The 22,520-nt window shown below is 41.7% G+C and overlaps 2 protein-coding genes and 1 pseudogene across 3 annotated transcripts; 1 reads left to right on the forward strand and 2 right to left on the reverse strand.

Annotated features, from left to right (window-relative positions):
- Positions 1-4,276: 4,276 nt before the first annotated feature.
- LOC104595634 (uncharacterized) lies at positions 4,277-7,287 on the forward strand. The gene is made up of 4 exons (XM_010256457.3): positions 4,277-4,762; positions 5,426-5,479; positions 6,000-6,059; positions 7,005-7,287. Exons 1-4 carry the CDS (start codon positions 4,457-4,459, stop codon positions 7,131-7,133), a joined length of 549 nt encoding a protein of 182 aa, XP_010254759.1. The 5' UTR covers positions 4,277-4,456; the 3' UTR covers positions 7,134-7,287.
- Positions 7,288-9,130: 1,843 nt separating this feature from the next.
- On the reverse strand, positions 9,131-11,875 carry LOC104595640 (pentatricopeptide repeat-containing protein At3g62890 pseudogene; annotated as a pseudogene). Its single transcript, XR_016084076.1, has one exon. The product of XR_016084076.1 is annotated as a pentatricopeptide repeat-containing protein At3g62890 pseudogene (transcript).
- A 136-nt stretch (positions 11,876-12,011) lies between these two features.
- LOC104595649 (LIM domain-containing protein WLIM1-like) lies at positions 12,012-17,413 on the reverse strand. Its single transcript, XM_010256480.3, has 5 exons — positions 17,051-17,413; positions 14,564-14,660; positions 14,424-14,464; positions 14,235-14,324; positions 12,012-12,637 (listed from the first exon to the last, which is right to left on the reverse strand). The coding sequence occupies exons 1-5, from the start codon at positions 17,186-17,188 to the stop codon at positions 12,428-12,430; spliced, it is 576 nt and encodes a 191-aa protein (XP_010254782.1). The 5' UTR covers positions 17,189-17,413; the 3' UTR covers positions 12,012-12,427.
- Positions 17,414-22,520: the final 5,107 nt, after the last annotated feature.

The raw sequence follows: 22,520 nt of genomic DNA on the forward strand, positions 1-22,520 counted from the left end.
TATGCATCTATTTATTTGTAACTGTGGTTTGCGTTCTAATCGATATAAAATTTGTGCTTGTCTTATTTGCACTCAATCTGGTTTGGTGTACTTGTGTTGGATGAAGAAGGGTCTATTTAAATGAAAATTGGAATCCGAAGCCTCCTTGGATTAGGTCAAGTTAAGAACAACCCTAAACCAACTTGAGTTGTTGAATCCCCAACCCTAACCCATTCCGAAGTTTTGGGTTGGGTTGGGATTGAATTGGGTTCAAGTTGGTTTTGAATTAGCCCGATTTCTCTACCTCGTGTTTGCCAAATGTACTTAAGTAGGGATGTCAATTTTTACCCTACTTGGTGGGCAAGGTTCTAAATATTGATATGCCCGATACACCTGTAGGTAGGGCTGTTCATAACAAAGTTCAAACCAACCAACCCGGTCTGGCCCAACTTGAGTTGGCCAGTTTTTTTCACCACTGGTTGGTTTTGGGTTGCAAATATGGATAAACCGATGGTTTGGTTTGGTTTTGGTTTTCATGTGTGAAAACCGAAACTGAATTGAACCGAATTGAGTTATATAACTACTTATTACTTATTAGTTATTACTTAACTAGGTTGTCTCTATCCTAGTTAGGGGTGTTCACGGGTCAGGTTGGGTTGATTTATTGGGGTTTTCCCAATTGACCCGACTTGGTTGGGTTACTTGAGGTGGAAACTGAAACCGACCCACTGATATGCCAAACCGACCGGTCGGTTTGAGTCGGGTTGGGTCGGTTTCGGTTTTGCTCCTGTACAAAAGGACACCTAATTGAATTCTAATTGTAATTGCCTAATGGGTTGCCTATTTGGTGTAAAAGATTATAGAAAGTTAGAAACTAGGATAGATTGTCTATTCTAATTGTAATTGCCTAATGGGCCTTCTAGTTATAGTTAATTAGGAAACTATTCAAACTAGGAACTACCGAACTAGTAGAAGACTAGTTTCTACTAGTTCGGTTCGGGTTGGGTTGGTTTCGGTTTTCACACAAGAAAATCGAAACCAACCCGATATATCGGTTTATATATTTGCCCAACCCGAAACCGACCGGTACTGATGAAAACTCGGCCGACTCGGGTTGGGTCGGTCCGGGTTGGTCGGTTTGGTCGGGTTGGGCATTCTTATGAACAGCCCTAATCCTAGTTACAACCTAACTTAGTTTCTAGTCTTCTCTTTAGGATTGCCATTAATTAATGGAAAGCATTGCAAAGCAAGGAATCCCTAGTCCTACTCCCTACACCTTTACTCCTTTAGAAATATTAGCTTGATAGCTTCTTGCATTTTACAGAAAGTGATGAGGACGGATTTGGCCCTCTAGTGAAATTGTGACACCAGGCACCTCATGCCAAATGTACAGCCTCTTGACAACTAGACAACTCAAACTAACCACAGGCAGCTCGCCATAGGCATCTCACCACAGGCAGCTCACCCTTAGCCCGACATAGGCGCGAGCTGGTAGCTTGACAACCTGGCCCAGACACCGACCCGCCGCCTGACACAAGCGTCGACCTGGCAACCTGGCCCAGGCGCCGACTTGGCCGCCTGACATAAGCGCCAGCCTGACAACCCCGAGGAGCTCACCACCGTACCCCGGTTCTGACGGAATGTGACGAGTCCTACCGTTTGAAGGCTTTTCACCCACCTAACACGCAACAGGTCCCATCACAGCAGGGATCCAGTGACCGTTACACTAACCCACGAGAACTCCAGTATATAAAGACCTCACCCCCTAGAGGGGAGAAGGAGAAAAAAGGATGGTAACCCCTTCTCTCTAATTCTCTCATTCTCTAATACAATCTCCAAGCCCTCTACTATCAGAGTGCTAACTTAGCCATCGGAGTGACCCCGTCGGGTCAACACCCCCGGGTTCTCTGATTCAATTCTCACAGGTTCCTCAGCTCCCGCCGTCTACAAAGAGGAGCAGATCATCTCATGTAGGGAGCAATCGGGTTGCACTACACTAGGGAGCTCGTCATCAAGGCAGCTCACCACCAGACAGTTCGCCACCAGGGAGCTCCACTTCATCCTCTGAGCCACAGGCCACCTGGGAGCAGATCAAATGACGAGGTACTTAGCCAAAAAATTGATACATCACGAAAAAATGATACATGGCCAGAAACGGTTACATCAGAAAGGTTTAAAGAAAGGATCCTTACTCTCTAAGGTCCTTTACACCAAATAGGTATCCATTTTTTCTTAAATTAGAAGTTTTCTTAGATTAGAAGTTTTCTTCCAATAGGCAATGACAAGGCGTAGTGGATGGACAACAAGTAGAACAACAAAGTTTGACTTCCCAAATTATTCAAGTGATGATCTTATGACTTAGATCTTTAAGGCCAAGAGATGCTTTGAATATCACAAAACCAACCCAAACCGATTCAAACCGGCCAGGTTGGTTTTGCTTAGTATATGATCGATTTCAATTTCACCTTTAGCTAACCTGACCAGGTTGGGTCGGCTGGAAAGCACTAGTAAATTGACCCAATCCAACCCGTGAACATGAGTGTATCGGTACTTTTTTTTTATTTTTTTACTTTTCTTTTTCAAATCCGATTCAGGGGGGCCGATTTAAGGTTCCTCCACCCCCTGAACTAGTCAAAACCCTGATACACCCTTTGTAGGGGCATATCGAGGTGCTCCCAATACGATATGTATCGGTTGATACAGTTCGATACATAACGATTTTTTGAACCTTGCTGGTGGATACCCGCCCCTACCCTCCCCGATGGGGTGGGTTTTTTTTGCTTGAAGAATGTGTTTTAGGGTGGGGATGGGTTTTGGGATTCTACAACCCATAGGGGTACGTGTAGGGTATGGTATTAGGCTAAACCCGACCTTCCTTGACTTGCATATTGTTGGAAAGCATGTGTTGAATTTAATAATATTTTAAATTTTACATGAAGGATAATTGATAGTTTGTGTTTTTTACACACCTTAGTCAAATAATTAGAAAATTTGTTATTTATTTGTGTTATTTTTCTTATTTATTACTTATATATGACAAGAAATAAAAGGAAATTAGATGCGGGTTCTAAACCCAACCTGCCCAGCTGCCTCTACCCTTGAATGTGGGGAGGATATAGTCGGGGAGGGTTTTGCATTTTCATGTATGGGTAGAGTTTAGATTCTCAAAATCCAACCCGCTATGGGTTCTGGGACAGGTATAGGTTGAGAGGTTTAGGGTCTAGAATTTACAAAACCCTCTCCGAACGCGCCCTATTGCCATCCCTACCAAAGACAAGATATCCGAATGACTATAACCAAGCAACCCGTATCATAAATGTGGTAACAAATCAGTTGGTATGTATCAAAATTTGTTGATGGGTTTTGATTGGCCAAAGCTCTTTTCGGTACAATGTTTTTGTGGCATCATAGATTTTTCATTAAGAAAAATGTTTTTAACTTCAATTTGACAAACAATATACATGCATATATATGTAGATAAATAAATACATGAATGCATAAATATTTACAGAAAAATATATATAAATATGAACATTTACAGATGCATAGGTGCATATACATAGATCTATGAATATACATATATACAGGTATTTACAGTCTTGCATGGAAGAGATGCCATCATGCCTGTGACTCCACGTCTCTTTGAGTTAAAAACTTTGAACCACGACTCTTAGGGGTGTAAATGAATAGAATTTAAATCGAATCCAGATTAGAAAATTTGATTTAATATCTTGTAAGATATTGAAATTAATATTTGCATTCACTTAGATATTTGACATTTAAGTAATTCATAATTATATAATACAAATATTTTATTTATATAAATTATTTAAATATATATATATTATAAATATAAACTATCTAAAATATTTAAATATTCTATATATTATTATAATTAATCGAATTTGAATATTTATCAAATCGAATCCAATTAGTTAATATCTGAATTCGATTTATCGGATTTTTGAATACCGTGGACACCCTACCCTTGATTTATCGTTGTGACCCCACTTGACCTTTGAAGGGACGGCCACGCAATACATCTACATCGATCGATGGCCGTGATTTCATGGTTTTAGCCCAAAGCTATGCCAACGGACGTAGCGGCTACTCAACAACTTGCTACCAGTACCACGTGTACGGTGAGAGCATGAAAAACCACTCGAAGGGGTCCGCCTTCTGAGTTCTGACTGTTCTGTTCAAGATAGATGGTCTTGATCCACGATCGTGTGCACAGAATTGAACAACAGGGAATTTGTACTACACACAACAAAACACCAAATTCACTCAACATTGTACAAGTTGGAAAAGATAATGTGCTAAGTGGATACTGGATAGGGAGGAAGTTCAGGGTAGAAACAGTGGAGTGGAACCACTGACGAACGCACTATCAGTATCACCTCACTCTCACTCACTCCCGGTTATTGAACTTGCAGGAGAGGAAGAAGGCTCTGGCTGTGCTGTTTGTTGAAGAGCAATGCCAATGGCAGCAGCTGTTGCAGCATTATCATCGCCGTACTCCATTTGCAGAAACAACTGTTCTCTGTTTTCTAGTTCTTCTTCTTTGGGTACTCCCCTCCCATGTCTTCGTCTTGGTAGAAACGGTGTTGCCCATAGTTCTCTGTACTTGACAAACAAGAAGTCAACCCGGGAAATGCAAAGGTTTCGATCAGTTGCAGAGGAAACCCTTGTCCCAGAAGAGGAGCAGAAGGAAGAAGCTCCTGTTAATGAGTCTGTCTCGGTCCCGGTCTCTCCTTCCGACATGCTCACTATGTTCTTCCAGGTACCCACACTCTCTATGTGAATACCGAGTTTCTTATTCCTCAATCGAATTTCTTGTTTATGTCGTTTTTGTTTCAATTGCTTGCTCATTTGGTTTGTTCTTCAATGGTCCCTTTTGTTTTCTTTAGTCATCGTTAGCCTGTTTGTAACAGATTTGCTTGGAAGTGAGATCATCTATCCTGGTTTTTACAGCATTTGAAAGCATACAAGGTCGTCAATAAAATGGACATTGGACAGACAATTCAAGCAATACAAAAACCCCAAAAACGATAAATAACGTTAGTAGGACCTTTCCTTGCATAATTATTTCTGAAGGGACTTGTTCTACACTGCACCAAAACTTAGAGCAGTAGTTTTCCAAGGTTTCTGGCCTTGGGATGCCTTCCACATGTCTGTTTTAACCAAAAACAAAAAGAAAATAAAAAAGCAAAAAGTTCATCATCATTTGTCCTCAACGATATGGTTGTTATGGTAGTAAAAGAAAATTAAGCACATTATTAAGAGGAGAGGAAATGAACTGAACTTTTCCTGCCAAGAAATCGGAGAACTCCATCCAAATCCTTTTTAACTGTTGCCTAGTTGCGCTTTGATTCTACTTTATGTAAGTGCTATCTGCAAATTTTATATAGGATTTATCTTACACTTCTATATTTTGAATATGCAGGCAGAAGGAACAATGGATGAATCAGCTGTCCCAACCGTGACCAAAGCTTTGGAGGTTTAAGTTTGTTGCTCTGTCTTTAGTGTGCTATGTCTTTTATACTTCACTTTGTTTCAAGTTCAGATTATCCCAAGTCGTGTATGAGAAGTGGCCTTGGTGCCATGCTTTTTAACCAATATCATCCCCCTGCATCCCAGTAATGTTATGTCTTCTCTGTATTCTTTCTCCTTATAGGAAGAGATGAAGGGAGGGTGTTTGAGGAGCAGGATACTCGAGAGGACAAGAGCTAGGAAGGGGTGGTGAAGTGGGAAAAAATGCTGAGGGGATGGAATCTAATATTTGCCGGTGAGGTGGGCAAAGGGTTAACAACAGTTATCAGTAGCTCAGTTCCTCAAGTATGAGAATTTGAGATATTTACATCTGTATACTTAGGTGTGAATTTTATGCATGTATTTTTCCATGATTCAATATATGTTTATAAATGGCGTTTCAATTAATTTGTCTGGGTTTAAGATTGGATAGTCGGAAAATTCCTATATGTGAAAACAAAACTGACCATTTTCCTTTGGTTATGTAGGAAATTGAGGGTGTCAGTCATTTAAATGTTCAAATCCTTGAGGGTATTGCAAGTGTTGAGGTACGTGCATATTAACTTGTTGGATATTTGTGTCATCATACATAAAAAAGGAAAAAATGCTTAATGCTTTTTGGGTTTGTTAGAGATTACGTTCAAAGGTGACCATTCTTTAGATGACATGATTCCTCATTAGAGTTATGATCTCATGAGTTTTGACTAGCAGTAAGCTTTTCAGTTATTTCTCACCAACCTTATCCAGGACAAAATAAAAACAAGAATTGCTAGGACTGACCTAAAAAGTTCTAGTAGAATCTTCCAATTGATTACTGTTGCACAAAACACGGATTAAAACACACTCTTATTTCATACAATGCATAGTCTCGGCCAAAACTGCTTTTGTTGTGCCAGTGAATATCACTGTGGTTGCAGGAACTTTAAATTCTTTTCCTATTGAAACAGAATGGATATGATGTAAACCAATACTTTTCAATGCTCTATGATGAAATGATGGAAAATGATATAAGAAATTCAATTTCCATAGTCTGGTTCCACTTCTCCCAGTGATATGTAGTTTCCATCATCAGTAATATTATTTCATTGAAGTATACCCTACAGTAGTTTCAGCTGAATGCTAGCTTTTTAATTTTTTTAGGGTTTTAGGGTGCATGTGAATCTCCCGCCCCACACCCCCGGCGGTAATGCTAGCTTTTTAATTTTGACAGCAACATTCTGAACTTGATGACACCAAGGATGATAAAAAGGACCTTTATCGTCATTAGATCTAAGCAATCCCAAATCATTTTTTTTTTCATACAAACCAGTTATTATTTTTATTGGAAGGGTAGCCACATAAAAGTTGAACTTGGGAAAACAAAAGATACTAGATAAAGAGTTCTATCTATAGAAATATTAGAATGAATTTATATCTCTAGATTATTGAAAGTCCTTTTCTTTTTTTCTTATTAATTTGTATCAGCTAGTTTTAACTTCTTTTTTCATGTGTAGTTAACGAAGCAGACGACAATACAAGCTACAGCGGTGGCCTCCAATTTGGTTGAGGTCATACAAGGATCTGGGTTCAAGTTGCAGGCATTGAATTTGAGTTTTGAGGATGAAGAAGACACTTCTAATTAGACCTCTGTTAGTTTAAATCCCTCCCACCAAAAAAAAAAAAAAACTGGGGGATTCCCATTTGCTGATGGCAAACTAAAACCGGACAGAACTTTGTATACACTGATTAAGGGAATTTTCTGTCAGCTTATCGTCTCTATCTGATTTGTTTCTTCCATTCTCTTGTCAAACTAGCATTCTTTAAAGATCAAAATTTACTTGAAATGCGTGCTTTTCACTCACAAATTGTTATTAGCTTCGCAATAATCTGATTCATGAAAACGTGTGGAAGGCAATAATCTTCTGTTGCATTGAATTGTTGGATGTGCCAAAGAAAAAGGTTGGAGAGTGGTAAAGCTCAAAAGGTAGACGTTATGTCCCAAGGCTAAGTTTGGTTCTGTGGGCATTTCTTGAAAAAAAATGCCGCCACATGTCACACTGCCACTTACATATGGTGTTAATGTTCGCATGAAACCACTGTTTGGTTTAAATGTGTAACAATAAACATTAAAAAAAACAGAAATGCTTGGATTTATGTAAATTTTGATTTCTCTCAATGGCTGTAATGCTGATCTGGAGCATTGTAAGCTGAGGTTGAAGATAGTTTTACGGGGTATTACTTAAAATGCCCAACCAAGGTGAGGTAGAAGATAGCTTTATAGGGTATTACTTGAAATGCCCAATCAAACAACGAAAACAACACACGTTTAAAGTGATGCTTTTCAATAAAATATTTATCTGAGAAACACCCTATCAATAAATGTTCATTTCTACTTGGATGTTTTATATTATTAGGAGATCGATCTCCATCTTGTAGTTCATCATCACAACTTCCATTCTCTACCATACGCTAATTTGAATTTTTTGAATTGCAATGTGTTATTTTAGACCTTACCTGTCCTTGGAGCTTGGGCCCACTTCACTGCACCAAATGGCTCATCCCTCTTGCTGTCCACAAGAACTGGCCCAATTGGATTTCTGTGACTTGGTAAAATTTCGTATTTCATTATAGGGCTGACTTTTAAAATGAACTTAAGTTAAAACGGAAATTAAAATATCAAGTGGTTATATTTTCACTATGAAAATGAATTCTTCGTAATATCAGGCTTTCTATGGACCATGGAGAGGCGGGGAAGAGTTGTGGAGTCCATTAATCCGTCTTATCACGTATCACAAATTATGGGTCCAACAGAGTGGATCTTAGATGTATCTGATCTCAGCAAATGCAAATGCATTCTGAATATCTCGCCTCGTGATTGAGTGTTGAAACGTTTTAAACTTTTAATAGAATTTAATCTAAATTCAAAGTATGAGCAACATAAAAACACATTACACATGTAGCAGCTCCTATAGAGCATAAATATGGCGTATCCGTCTAGTTTATTTGAGAGTTGAGACAATTGGTGGGACACTGGGGTCGGCTTCTTTTGGAACTGATATATGAACAATTATGGGAACCCATTTGGTAGATGCTTTGGTTTGACGACAAACCATCTGGTTGAGGCTTTGATTTGATTGGCTATAATCATCAAATAAAAATAGATCACTTTCGATAAAGTAGTATCCTTCTTAATTTATACTCAAAGATGAATCGATTTTTCATTTGTAGTTGGTTAAATCAAATGTGTCCCAGGATGATGTAAGTGATTATTATAGAAAAAACAATGATTGATTATCAAAAAAAAGGTGCAATACATCAATCTTAACTATTTAGAGAGGATAAAAACACTTCCACGTGGGACAATACATCAGTCTTAACTGTGGAAATAGGTCCATTTCTTGTAGACCATGAAGGCATGATCAACCAACCTGACGAGATATGGAGATAACGGGTCAAGGAATGGAATTTAATGCCCCTTATTGTCAATTAGGTTTATCAGGTGTTACCCGATCAGATTCAATTATACCTGTTCTACTACGAAATCATGTCAAGCAACAAAATATTCAGTGAAAACCTATGTGCTCAGTATGCTATTAAAAGATGGAGGCAAGTTTTAGACATGAATTTCCCTTTAACAATTAGATTAAAATGTTATAACTGCTCAATTTGATAGAGCCAACAGGCATTTCTACTTTGGCATTTTATCAGTTCAAACCGGATCATATTGGTTCTGTTTAGCAATATGAACTAATTTTTATCTACCAATAATCCATACATGAACATTCACCATTTTTAAAGGTGTGGAAACGAGAACGATCTCGGACAACAATTTCTCTACAAAAAACATTTGAAATGGCCTTCATAGCAGAGTGACAATCTTCACATATCCTTAGATTCTTTACTATTCGAATGGGAGTCCCCTCCACACTATTAAGCAGCCCAAAAGCCACTGCTAACTTCTCACTGTGCCAAGACACTGCCTGCTCTTTATCCTCCTCACTTAAATCAAACAGAACTTGCTTTGTATTAGGAACATAGTATCCCTCGATACTTATTCTTTTCAGTACCTCACTCAGTTTCTTATGTATCTCCACAAGCTGAGGATGCAACCGGTCAGCAGCAAGGAATTCATGAATATAACCATCAACCTCAATCCAGCTACAACCAGGACTGGATTCAACCTCTCTCTCACCCATTGAGGTCCTCATTCCAACTACCTTGTCCCATTGACCCAGAGATGCATACAAATTCGATAGTAACACATAACCTCCACCATGACTGGGATCCAATTGGGCAATGTGATTTATGATTTTCTGCGCCAGGCCAACATTGCCGTGGATTCTACAGGCACTAAGCAAGGCCCTCCATACAACGACATCAGGTTCCATCCTCATGCTCTTGACAACTTCAAATGCCCTTTCCAATTGTCCAGCACGACCAAGAAGGTCTACTAGAGACCCATAGTGCTCAATTTTTTGCTCAATCCCCCATAAGTTTTGCATGTTATAGAAGATACAACAACCATCCTCTACCAGACCCGAATGGCTGCAACCATTTAATACCCCAAGGACAGTGATGCTATCTGGCTTAACCCCTTCTGCTAGCATTTGGGCGAAAACCTGTAGAGCATCCTTACCCAGACCATGCATCGACAACCCCGAAATCATGCTAGTCCATGTGAGAGCATCCTTTTTAGTTGTCTCGTAAAAAATTCGGCGGGCATAATCTATCCCCCCACATTTTGAATACATATCAATGAGAGCAGTGGAAATGTTTGAACTCTCTGGAACTCCATTCTTGTCTATATAAACATGAACCCACTTCCCTTGGTCTAAGGCCCCAAGATGAGCACAAGCCGATAACACACAGACAAGAACTGCTTCGTTGGGCTTCACCTTATCATGACATAACATACCATGGAAGTGTTGAAGTGCATCATTGTATCTTCCACTACCAACATAACCTGCAATTATAACAGCCCAAGAAACATCGTTCCGCTCCGGCATCTCATCAAACAACTCGCGAGCTTTAACCAACCCCCCGGACTTGGCGTACCCACAAACAAGACTAGTCCAAGTGACCACGTCTCGCTGAGGCATTTCATTGAAAAGCCTCTGTGCGTCCACCATCTTCGCATACATGGAATACATGCTTACTAGCGAATTCCCCACAAAGATATCGGATTCGTAACCATTCTTTATGACCATCCCATGAACGTTTTCACCGTAACCCACCAGCGTTGGAAGACGGGAACAGGCAGTAATCACAAAGGTGAAGGTGTATTTGTCAGGTTTCACTGCCAGTGCCAAGGACGGGTCAAGTGCAAGCATGCGGCAGAAGAGATAGAGTGATTCTCGGGAATTGGGTGTCTTGGAGTAGGCTTGGATCATGAGATTCCATACAAGAGTTGGTAGTGAAGAAGGATACTGATCAAATAAGATCCGGGCGTAACGGAGGTTGTTTGTGGAGGCATAAGAGCGAATGAGGGCTCCAAGAAAATAAATGGTGTGAGAGAAAGAGAGGACATGGGTGATGATTTGAGCATGTACCTGTTTGATCTGGGATAATCCTAAACCTTGCTTTAGCAGTTGAGAAAGTATTGTTGGATTTAGGAATAAGAATGAAGCCCTGTTGGTCGGTTTGGAGATTGCCGGAGAGGTAGTTGACAGAGTGTAATTGTTGAATGTCAGCCATTGAGCTTTGAATGGTAGGAATGGTTTGTATCGTGAGATCAAATGCATCTGGTGTTGCTAAGGTAAATCATAATCATGCTTACTCTCTCTCTCTCTCTCTCTCTCTCGCTAAGTTGGTTTCTGTTGGCCTGTTGCCTGTTGGTTGGGGGGTTGGAAACCTGGAATTCGATGATGCGTTTTAAATGGAAAGTATAGAGCCTGAATACTAAAAAACGAATGCAATGGATTTAAGGGGTCCAATTGATGGTGACGGTGGCTTGATCGGTAAGGTTTCTGACTTCTTTTTTTTTTTTGTTAATGGGTTTAGAACTAGAAGATCTCTAACTGCTTTTAGCAGGGATCCGTGGTTGAATCCCGCTATCAGCCTATCACCAGGGTTGGGGTTTGGAGGTGGTATGAGTATGTTGAAATTTAATTAATTATGATGGAAATGATGGGGATCAAATTAACTCTGGTACCATGTCGAGAAACCGTTCAATTTAAAAGCTTTATTTATTCTCTAACAAAGTGGCATCTTAGTCAATTGGGGAACATTCTCTAGGGCATTTAGGTGGTGGTGAGACTAGCAGAAAATCATCAGGACATTTGCAATCAAGTGATCAAATAAGATAGATATCCGGGGGCAAATAGCTAAAAAGATTGTCTTTTACGTTCAGGGCATTTCCTAGACACAATACATAAATATAACGTAGATAATGGTTAACTTAAAACAGTTCTTATATGTACTATGAGTCTACATGGGATTCGGATGCATGGCACCACCACCTGATGTGGCCATTGCGTGAACATGTATCTCCTCAAACTCCAGGTACGTAACTACACCATATGGAAAATAAACATAAACAGGCAGGGTTATTACTCGAAAGAGAAAGCATTCCAAAGTTTACAACAACAAACCAGTCACTACTAGATATGACAAAAATCCTATTCCAAGGCCGGCACAAACTAGGGAAGACCTTGCACTACTACTTATTGTTATAAATAGAACCTGCTTCTCCTAAACTTTAATTCATTCAAACTCACTCACAATCAAAAAGAATCAACAACTGAAGCCTCCCTCTCTTGAATATAGACCTCCTAATAAAGATAAAACTAGGACCATATCCTAGTTATATACTTAATAATTGCCTCCAATTCATGCTGATCAATCCAACTTTAAATGTGGTCTTACACCAGTACATCGAGTCTACGATAGACGACATAGACCACTGCACCAAGAGAAGAATATGCATAATTCCCATGCATCACTCAGACACTGTGTTCTCAGTCATCCCTTTGCTGTGTTCATTCTTGTCAAGCTGGCTGAAATTCCCCTTCTCCTTAAAGAGCTGAGAATGGTGGTGCCTACAATAGAGTCTGTGTTCATGGGCAACATAGTTAGACGGGCTGATCACACAGCCCCCATGTGTGCACTTGAAGCAAGCCTTGTGGTATGAGCTGCCATCCACTGCAACCTGAAAGAAGATAAGAATAAAATAATTATGCCTCTTAAGTAGAAAAAAAAATCCATTTGATCAGACAACTAAAATGCAGTGTCAAGTGGACATGAGACACCATTGTTATCTAGATTCTTGGAATATATGAAAGGAAATGTTTCACCACACATGACAAACTTTCACTTACCACTGAAAATGATTTCTTATTTTCATTTTGAGTTTGTTATGATATAATTATTCTTCAAAATATAGATGGCTGCTCCTTATCTATTGAAGTGAAAAAAAAAAATCTCAGATAACTGACTTGGTAAAAAACCTTACTGCAAAGGACCACCACATACACAGACAAGGAATTCTGACTACATTTGGATCAAAGCATACAGTTATATATAGTTGATGTTTTCCAAAATTGGACTATGGACATGGTGAAATATAAATACTCGATTCAATATTCTAAGCATGTGCCCACCATCAAGAAAAAGTAATTAATCTAAACTGAACATGATTACAATACCAGAATTTCTCATGTGTAAAGGATACTCAAGACTAGACCTTTACTATGAACATTTTATATATAGCACGAGTGTCACAAACTCATTACTACAAATAATTTGAGTCAAGACGGCAGCTATATCAAGTATTATTCTAGGCACCTCTATCAATGAAGTATACTTCCATAGAACTGGCAATACCTTTAGTAATTTGATACTATCACTTTCTAGTGCAAAGGGGCAATTACTTGGTGTAATGGTAAAATCTCAGGCTGGCAAGTGTGAGAGCCTGTAGGGTGCACACTAGAACCATCTTTTTTATTTATTTGGTAGGGGGAAGGGGAGGGGACAGAGCAGGGTGCATGTGAGGTCCACTGACCTTACCATGGAGAGCCTGTAGTAATGCAGGCTTGAACCCATTTAAGGTCAGCTGACCTTACCTATACTAGAACCATTTTAGTGTACGTTTCCTCATTATCACCTATTGGGGCTTAATTACCAAGGAAAGAGACAAAAGAGTATTATCAAAAACAGAATAATTGTAATGGTTCTAGGCTTCTAACCCAAACAATCAAATACAAAAGGGTAAATTACAGATAGGTACCCTGTACTTTGGGGGTAGTGACAGATAGGTATTCCGTCAGTTAAACATTACATAATGTCTAAAGTACCCTTCTCGTGTATTTTTAAGATCATTCTACAGAGTAAAATCGTCACCAGAGAATACCGTCGTTGGAGAATTTGAATATGTTATTTGCTATCCATGTGAGAACGACATCATGGGAAGACGTTCGGCTACCTGAGAATGATCTCAGAAATACACAAGGGTATTTTTGGCACTATGTAATGTTTAACTGACGGAATACTATGGATGGACCTAAGTGTATTTTTGAAAGTTCAGGGTACCTATCTGTCACTACCCCAAAGTACAGGATACCTATCTGCAATTTACCCAATACAAAAAGTGCAAACATAGAGAAGTATACCTATCCTTCTTCACTACCAAAAAGTGCAATTTACCCAATTTACCCAATGCAAGCAGATAATAGTTTGCATGCTCGTAAGTTCACAACACATTCATCCTGGATGTTCTAACCAAAATAGGTAAGTAGATAAGGGTATACCTTCTCAATTGGGTAGACTGTTTTCTTGCAAGCAACACATTTGTCTTGAGTTCCAGCAAACAAAGTTGAAACTTTATTGTTGGCATTACCCTGTTCATTAACTCATAACAAAATAAACTTAGTAAACTCTAATATTAAATTAAAATTTGTATGTAACAGGAAAAAGTATTTCCAATCTTGAAAGCATACCTGATCAACCGATTTATCTGTTCTTGAAACTTTTGGAGCACCTAGAAAATAATTGAAAAATTAGGGAAAAGGTTCAGATTAGTTTCAAATGAATATTAACAGGAAAAATGACTGGAAGTAATTGACTGCCTGCTAGTCACCTTCAAAGCTTTTATCCAAACTGCCCGTCATTTTAAAGAGTTGGTCAAAATGAGGCTTACAATACAAAACGCCCTCAAAAGAGGAATAGTTACTAAGCTGTTAAAATTAACACCATTAACCATTAGGGGTAGTGAGAAACGACAGATCAAAATTATACATTACAGATGAAGAAATAAATATAAGATGAAGTGCAATATCTGTTAATCAACTATCCAATGATGATGATGTGTATAATATCTTAATTCTGTGCAGTGTCGGATGAGGAATTTGGGCATCACCAATAGTTCACACAACACTTTGGTCACTAAAATCTTACATGGGTCTCTCAGAAACGGAAAGAGAAAGATATGATGCAACATTAATGCAATAACACCCATGTCCTATGATGTATAAGCTGCAGATGTTTCCAGAAAAAGAAAGCTAGATTCATTGCAAGTTACAAGTCTCTCTTGATCACCAAGTCGTGCAAAAAAAACTCTATCATAATAGGAAATTATACATTCAAGTTTAACTAAATAACCAACAGAAGTTAGATTTTAGGTTCACTAGAGAAATATAAAATTACATTAGTGCAGAGACTTTTTACTGATGAGGCAATGGTTATGCCATCAGATGAAATTTCACTCCACTAACTCAAAGAATCCTCATAATTTCTCTTAATGTTTTAAGAAGTAAAGGATCAAGGCAGTAGCAGAGATATGATATTTAATATCATAAACTCAAATTACTACATAACTATCAACATGTGGCTCAGAAATCATGAAATAGTTAACCATGCTTCAAAAGAAAATAATATGTTATGGTGGATCTACTAAAATCATGCAATGGCCTTCCTACTCTTGTTTAATTCCTGTGTTATTCTTGTTTTTCATATCTTCGGTTCTGATTCATGATGTTGGCAAGTCTTTTTAAGTTACATTCCAACAGCAAACCCAGATGGTTGATATGGCTAAAAAGTAGATGAAGTTGGATAATTTCAGAGACACTGCATCATTGATAATCTGTCATGCCAAAATGCAATGACAATATGAAAACTTGAAAAGTAAAAGCAGAACAACAAAGATATTCTTCAAAAATCTTCCATGATAAAAAAAAACAGAACTGCAACTATTTTTTATTCCTCCAAGATACTCTTCTTCAAAAATTTCCTATGATATCCTATGACTTCGATGCTGCTTTGAATTTCAGAGTGCACAAAATGGCTGCTTTTATTCTTTCAATTATTAGTTTCGCAGCTGTGCTGGATATTCAGACTTCATACTATGTTTAATGTATATCTCCAAGTTCAAAGAACAGAGAACATCCAGTCAGATAGGCCTCCACTTAGGAAGCCCGAAGCTTCAAATGTTTGCTTCCTGCTCAGTCAGATAGGCCAAGGTTCAGCATTCTAAAATTTACAGTGGTAATTAATTAAAATTTGCCTCTTTCAGGACATCTAATTGGGTCTTCCTGTCATGTCACCAAGGCAACCATCTTAGAATGACATGCTTGTAAGTGTTTCTTGACCAAGTTCAGGTTTGTTTCTTCTACTCGTGACACCAAAATGAACTGACATAAGATTTGTTAGGAAACACCAAGCAAGCATGTCGCAGAGGTTCCATAGTAGGATCATCTGCACGTTATGATATCTGAGTCACATAAAGATTTAATTTTGTGTTTATCTCACATATCTTAATTTAGTAGCTACAGCAAGCTAAACATGCTGGTGCTTTGACAAGACAAAACACCATATGTTTAAGAAGATTGTGCTGAAAGTGTTATCTGCCATTGAAACAGGACCACAGAAGTTACAGAATGCTATTGATGATTTTAATTGATAAGCGAATAAAGCCAATAATCAAGGATCATGTCAAGCATATCTCTACCAAAACCATGTGAGTTACAGAGCATCAAGTTTCCTATTTGGCGTAAGAGAACAGTCCTGAAAGCACTGAATTTGAAATCGATCTGTGTAAGGAGACAATCCAAAAGATAACATAGTAAGAGAAGTCGACCTTTGTCAAAAGCAAGAGCGAGCATGTAAATCAGAGTCCACCATACAGAAATCTAAGGTTTAAAATCTTTGCAGGGGAAGACAAGGAAAGATCATAAGCGACATCATCAGTAAAGAAAAATAAAATTTTCAAGAAAAAGAGGAAAAAAGAACAAATTTAGAAATTAGAATCGAGGAGTCGTCAACATAAAAAAGAAAAAAAAAAGTGGAAAGTCCAGAAACAAACAAAACAAATAGCCATATTAGGAGAAACAAGCAGATGGCATAAACATCTTCGTGACCGTTATTACCAAAGAAGATATCCCAAATCAAACAACAAAGGAAACATAAGAACATGAAGAAGACTGAAGGGGACTGCTGTAGAATTTAGACAAACATAGGAAAAGCAACAGTGATGGTGGAACAGGAAGTCGGTACATATATATGGTAGATGAACTACACAAGAAGGATAATAACAAAATTAAATAAATGAAAAAAGAGAAAAATTAAACACCTTGAGGGTACCCTTGCAGTGGTGGCATCGGAAACAAGCCTTGTGATAGACCTTGTTATCAGCAGTGAGCTGATCCACCAAGTAAACCGTCTTCTGACAAGCCTTACATTTCTGAGTTGTTCCTGCAAATGTCGCCATTTCAGATCTCTCTCTCCCTCTTTTCACCGCCTTTAATATCGATCAGGAAGAAAGGCCCAGATAGATTCTGAATCAGATTTTCAGAGATAATAGAGGAAAAGAGAAACCAAAATGAAGGTAGAAGATGAGGAGGTCTCCTATCAGGCTATCAATCTCTGTCTTCGTCACAATTCCATCTCGGACACTAGAGGAGAAATAACGGCACTAAGCAGCAATATATTTTGAGTTGACTGTTGTTTTTAACTAATTGAACTGCTGCTTAATTTACTGTAAACTGTAAACATAAACATTACATAAAACAAGACGGCGTGAGCCGTAAGAGAAGTTACAGTTACAGACAATCAAAATCTGTACCTACGTACGTACCAAGCGTGGGTGGTATCCGTATTTTTAGCAGGTAGATTTGAACGACCAATCGGAATCCTGATTCCTGACCTGAGTAGTAGAATCGGTGGATATTGGACCAATCATCCATGTTTTCGAGTCCGCGTTCTGTGCACTGGACGAGTGCACCCATCAATGAAAGGCGAACACGTCATCTCATCAGTCTTAACCGCGAATTAACGGAGACTTTCTCCGTTATCAATGGTTGGGCTGGTTGAACCGGCCACAAAACACGATTTGGCTTTTTCTCTCATGTTAGAACTCGACTCAAACCCCCTCTGTCATCCAAACCTAGCCCTGTTATCAGATCATCAGCAATCAATACCATCCGATGCCCTCGGCAAAGGATCAATCGGTGATCAACCGTAAGCTGCTTCTCTTCCTCCTCCTTCTTCCCTGTAAACTCAATGAAGAAGAGTGACTTATGATGCAACATATGAAGTTATAGACGAGCAGCTCCACTGGCATCCCTGCAATTGGTTTCTCCACCACGAAGTCCACATGATTTAAATCGCTCTGTCCCATTTCAATGGTGATTCTCTGTGCCCGCCAAAGGGCCAACGGTTATGGATAAGCCATTGCTGAACCCACACCGTGCTCAGGAATAGAGATAGGAAGTTGTCAACGAAAACGTTTTCTTGGGTTCACGGGTGGATTTCCTGGTTGCCACTGTTGATCCGGTGTTCCGAAGTAAGCACCAAAGTGTCATGGGGGTAGTTCTACAGCGAAAGAAACCCGTGCGGCGTCCTGGCCAAGGCAGGCCAGGACAAGCCTTTATGCGCTTAGAGGCTAGGAGTTGCCCTATGGGATGGCTCCACCAAAGTCAGTAGCACTGGATCATGACCTCAAGTCCAATGGCCGGGGCACTCTCCTGGCTCAGACCGGTCCATGGGAGGCGCCACTTACGTGCTAAAGGGGGACAACCATCATGGAAGGCGACCATGTGCCGATGAGGTGACTTGGCACCGTTGTGAAGGGTCTCCTATATGCCGATGATGACAGGCACCTGTGTGTCATGATGATAGGCAACCGCTTGGGCCGGAACACACCCGTGCGCTAAGGGCAACGGGATAGCTCAATCAGCTTGGGCAAGGGGCTGGCGAAGTGAAGGGACATGCTTGAGCCAGGCCCGCATGCCAAGCCTCCCTTGAGTATCGGTAGCGCAGTGCCGGTCCAACACTGTCCCCATGAGCAAGTGTGCGCCCATGAGGAACCCTGGTAGCCATGCTAGCCGTTAACCAGGGCCGCCCCGCAAGGGGATGAAGGTCTAGGAGTGCCAAGGTTAGGCACCCAAGGAGGTCGACCACCCCTCCTCAAAGAGTACGTTAAGCTTTTGGTGGTCTGCCTGAAGATGACATCAGTTCTCCCAAAAATCTTACAGGCGAAAATGACGGGCATGTCCCTAACGTAAGCCTGCCAAGCGTAGGCAAGGCTAAGCCTGTGCTGAACTGTAACAGGCTCCCCCACTCAATCCATTGTCGTCCTCGACAATGGGTCTTCCTCGTGAATGGGTGTCTGTGTCCCGCGCCATTCACTTCCTTGCCAGTTCCAAGGCTCGTCTGGCTAGCCCGGGTCTTGCCTATATTGGTGTCCATTTATGGGGACGGAACCATTTTATCATGTCGGCCTGCCTGGGCTTCACCCCCAGTGTCGAGGTTACTCAAACCGCGCAATGGCTATGCCGTTGAACTGTGAAAGAAGGGCCCTCAAAGAAATGTGTGTGGTGCTTCGCGGAGGTCCACCCCATGTATCATCTTACCTCAAGGCTCAACCGTCTTCTTGGTAGCTTTTCAGTGATGCTACCAAACACATTGATAGGTCTACTCCTCATGTTGGCGATGACATGGGTACCCTTTCACCATGCTGGCCTGCAGACTTCACCTCGCCGATTCAGGTTACTCAAACCTAGCCATGGCTTATGCTCTCTGGGCCCTCGAAACTACGCTTTGCCTCGCCGACTCGGGCTACATCTTCACTCCGAGGGGGCCCCACTGCTGCTGCCTCAAGGAGACCTGACCGCTTCAAACGCGAGTGTGGCAACTTTTACCCATGAGTTTCCGAACATGCACTCGCCTTGTGATGAGCTTCTGTTGCTACAAGTGTTCAACCTGAAAACTGAGCATGTCCACCTGATACTTTGCCGGTGTAGGGCCGCCATGCTCCAACGGCTTGCGTAACCGCATTCCTAACAAGGCTCACGCGTCTGCCCCCGCATGAGGACAACAACCAATGCGTCTGCACCCGCAGGGAAGCTGTTTTAGGGTCATTGGAATGGGAACGCGAACATTGAATGGCCTCTTGATAGGCCTGATAAACAATATGCTCGGGCAGTGTACCCACATTCCTATCAAGGCTCACGCGTCTGCCACCGCATGAGGACAACGACCATCGCGTTTGCAACCACGAGGGAAGCTGTTTTAATGTCATTGGAATGGGGACACGAACTATGAAATGGCCTCTTGCCAGGCCTGATCTGAATTCTGCTCGATCCTGGGTGGAGGTGACTAGGGACCACACCCCACAAAATGCTGCTTGTCGAAATGACCGCTTCAACTGGCTCTGGGCTAATCTGCTGAAAACCAACTACTGTTGCAATTAGCCAAGTTGCTCTGATACCAACTGTCACGGGGGTAGTTCTACAGCGGAAGAAACCCGTGCGGCGTCCTGGCCAAGGCAGGCCAGGACAAGCCTTTATGCGCTTAGAGGCTAGGAGTTGCCCGATGGGATGGCTCCACCAAAGTCAGTAGCACTGGATCATGACCTCAAGTCCAATGGCCGGGGCACTCTCCTGGCTTAGACCGGTCCATGGGAGGCACCACTTACGTGCTAAAGGGGGACAACCATCATGAAAGGCGACCATGCGCCGATGAGGTGACTTGGCACTGTTGTGAAGGGTCTCCTGTATGCTGATGATGACAGGCACCTGTGTGCCATGATGATAGGCAACCGCTTGGGCCGGAACACACCCGTGCGCTAAGGGCAACGGGATAGCTCAATCAGCTTGGGCAAGGGGCTGGCGAAGTGAAGGGACATGCTTGAGCCAGGCCCGCATGCCAAGCCTCCCTTGAGTATCGGTAGCGCAGTGTCGGTCCAACACTGTCCCCATGAGCAAGTGTGCGCCCATGAGGAACCTTGGTTGCCATGCTAGCCGTTAACCAAGGCCGCCCTGCAAGGGGATGAAGGTCTAGGAGTGCCAAGGTTAGGCACCCAAGGAGGTCAACCACCCCTCCTCAAAGAGTACGTTAAGCTTTTGGTGGTCTGCCTGAAGATGACATCAGTTCTCCCAAAAATCTTACAGGCGAAAATGATGGGCATGTCCCTAACGTAAGCCTGCCAAGTGTAGGCAAGGCTAAGCCTGTGCTGAACCGTAACAAAAGGGCAAAGGCCAAAGGAAAATCAAGGTAGTAAGGCCTGGCACGATTTTGAACCGGCCCGGCTTGGATGAAGGTTTACGGGCCGTGCCGTGACCTGGCATAATTGTATGCCGGGCTTGGGGTTTTAGGTCAGTAGATCAGATCAGCATGGCCCGCACTGTCGTGCCATGCCGCTCATGGCCTGCCGGTTAGCACAGCCTGTGGCTTGACCTAATATAAATATATATATATATATATATATATATATTATATTATATAATATGATGAGGGCGGATTTGGCCCTCTAGTGAAATTGTGACACCTGGCACCACATGCAAACCAAGTGCAGTGTTATGAGCACCCGCACCACACGGCAGCAGTTGAGGCAGCAGCGCACACACGACAAGCATCGCATGGCAGCGGCACCATGAGCCATGCACAGCACCGCGCGGCAACGGCACCACGCGCCGTGCGCAGCACCGCGCGCACGCACACTAGCAGCAGCAGTAGAGCGGGGCCCACACGACAGCTCATAGGGTGGGCCCACCCTTATCCGGACACGACAAGAGAATGCGCCTTATCCCTTATCTTATCCCCTATTCTTAGAAGGAATTGTAGTACCATTAAAAGTAAGTAGTCTAATTAGAAGTAGGAGTTTTGAGTCCGTTTAGGACTAACCTAGCCGAATCCAACAAGGAACCCTCCTCTTGTAATCTCCTATTTAAGGAGACGCTATTATTGAATGAGGATATCGAATATTCAGTCAAGAAAGAGAGTAAAGGAGAGTTCGGTGATCTCTTGGACAAATCACCCCTGAGATAGTCAAAATAGGGCCTGTACGCAAGGCCAAGGACAAGGAAAGATCTGAGGTTCCTGCGGTGGAGCGACCCATGACGCAATCCTATGCTCGGGCCCATAACATCTTGGTATTAGAGCCAACCGTCATGGGGGAACAGGAGCCGCTGTCTTTCAAAGTCCATGAACTGGAGCATAGGCTCGCAGAAACCAGTATGGAGGTCCGAGAGGTCAAAGATGACGTCCGGGAGCTGCGTCGCCTGTTAGAAGCGTTCCTCTCCAACAAAGAAAAAAACTCCGAGGGACTAGCCTCTACCAGCAGTCGCCGCATGGACGGGACAGAATCTGCCAACGAACATCAGGCCACAGCACCGATGACTGTTGTTGTCCCCAAGTACAGCCGGCTTGAATTTCCATCTTACGACGGCACCGGAGACCCATTAGGTTGGTTGTACCACTGCAAGCAGTTCTTCCGCAACCAGCGCATGGAGGACAGAGACAAGGTCAGCCTGGCAGCCTTCCACCTTACGGAAGAGGCACAACTCTGGTTCTACCGCGTGGAGCAAGAAGAACCCGGGCTCAGCTGGGAGCAGTTCAGGTCCTATTGCCTCCTCAGGTTTGGACCCCCGATGACGAGCAACCCGCTGGGTGAGCTAATCAATCTCAAGCAAATGGGAACCGTGGCTGAATATCAACGCCAGTTCCAAACCTTGCTTGCCAGAGTGGCCACGGTTAGACCAGATCAGTAGGTGGACATGTTCACAGCAGGGCTGATAGAACCCTTAAGGGTAGGCGTAGAG

This window comes from Nelumbo nucifera, chromosome 3, assembly GCF_055504915.1.
Source record: "Nelumbo nucifera cultivar China Antique chromosome 3, China Antique-T2T, whole genome shotgun sequence".
Lineage (NCBI taxonomy): Eukaryota > Viridiplantae > Streptophyta > Magnoliopsida > Proteales > Nelumbonaceae > Nelumbo > Nelumbo nucifera.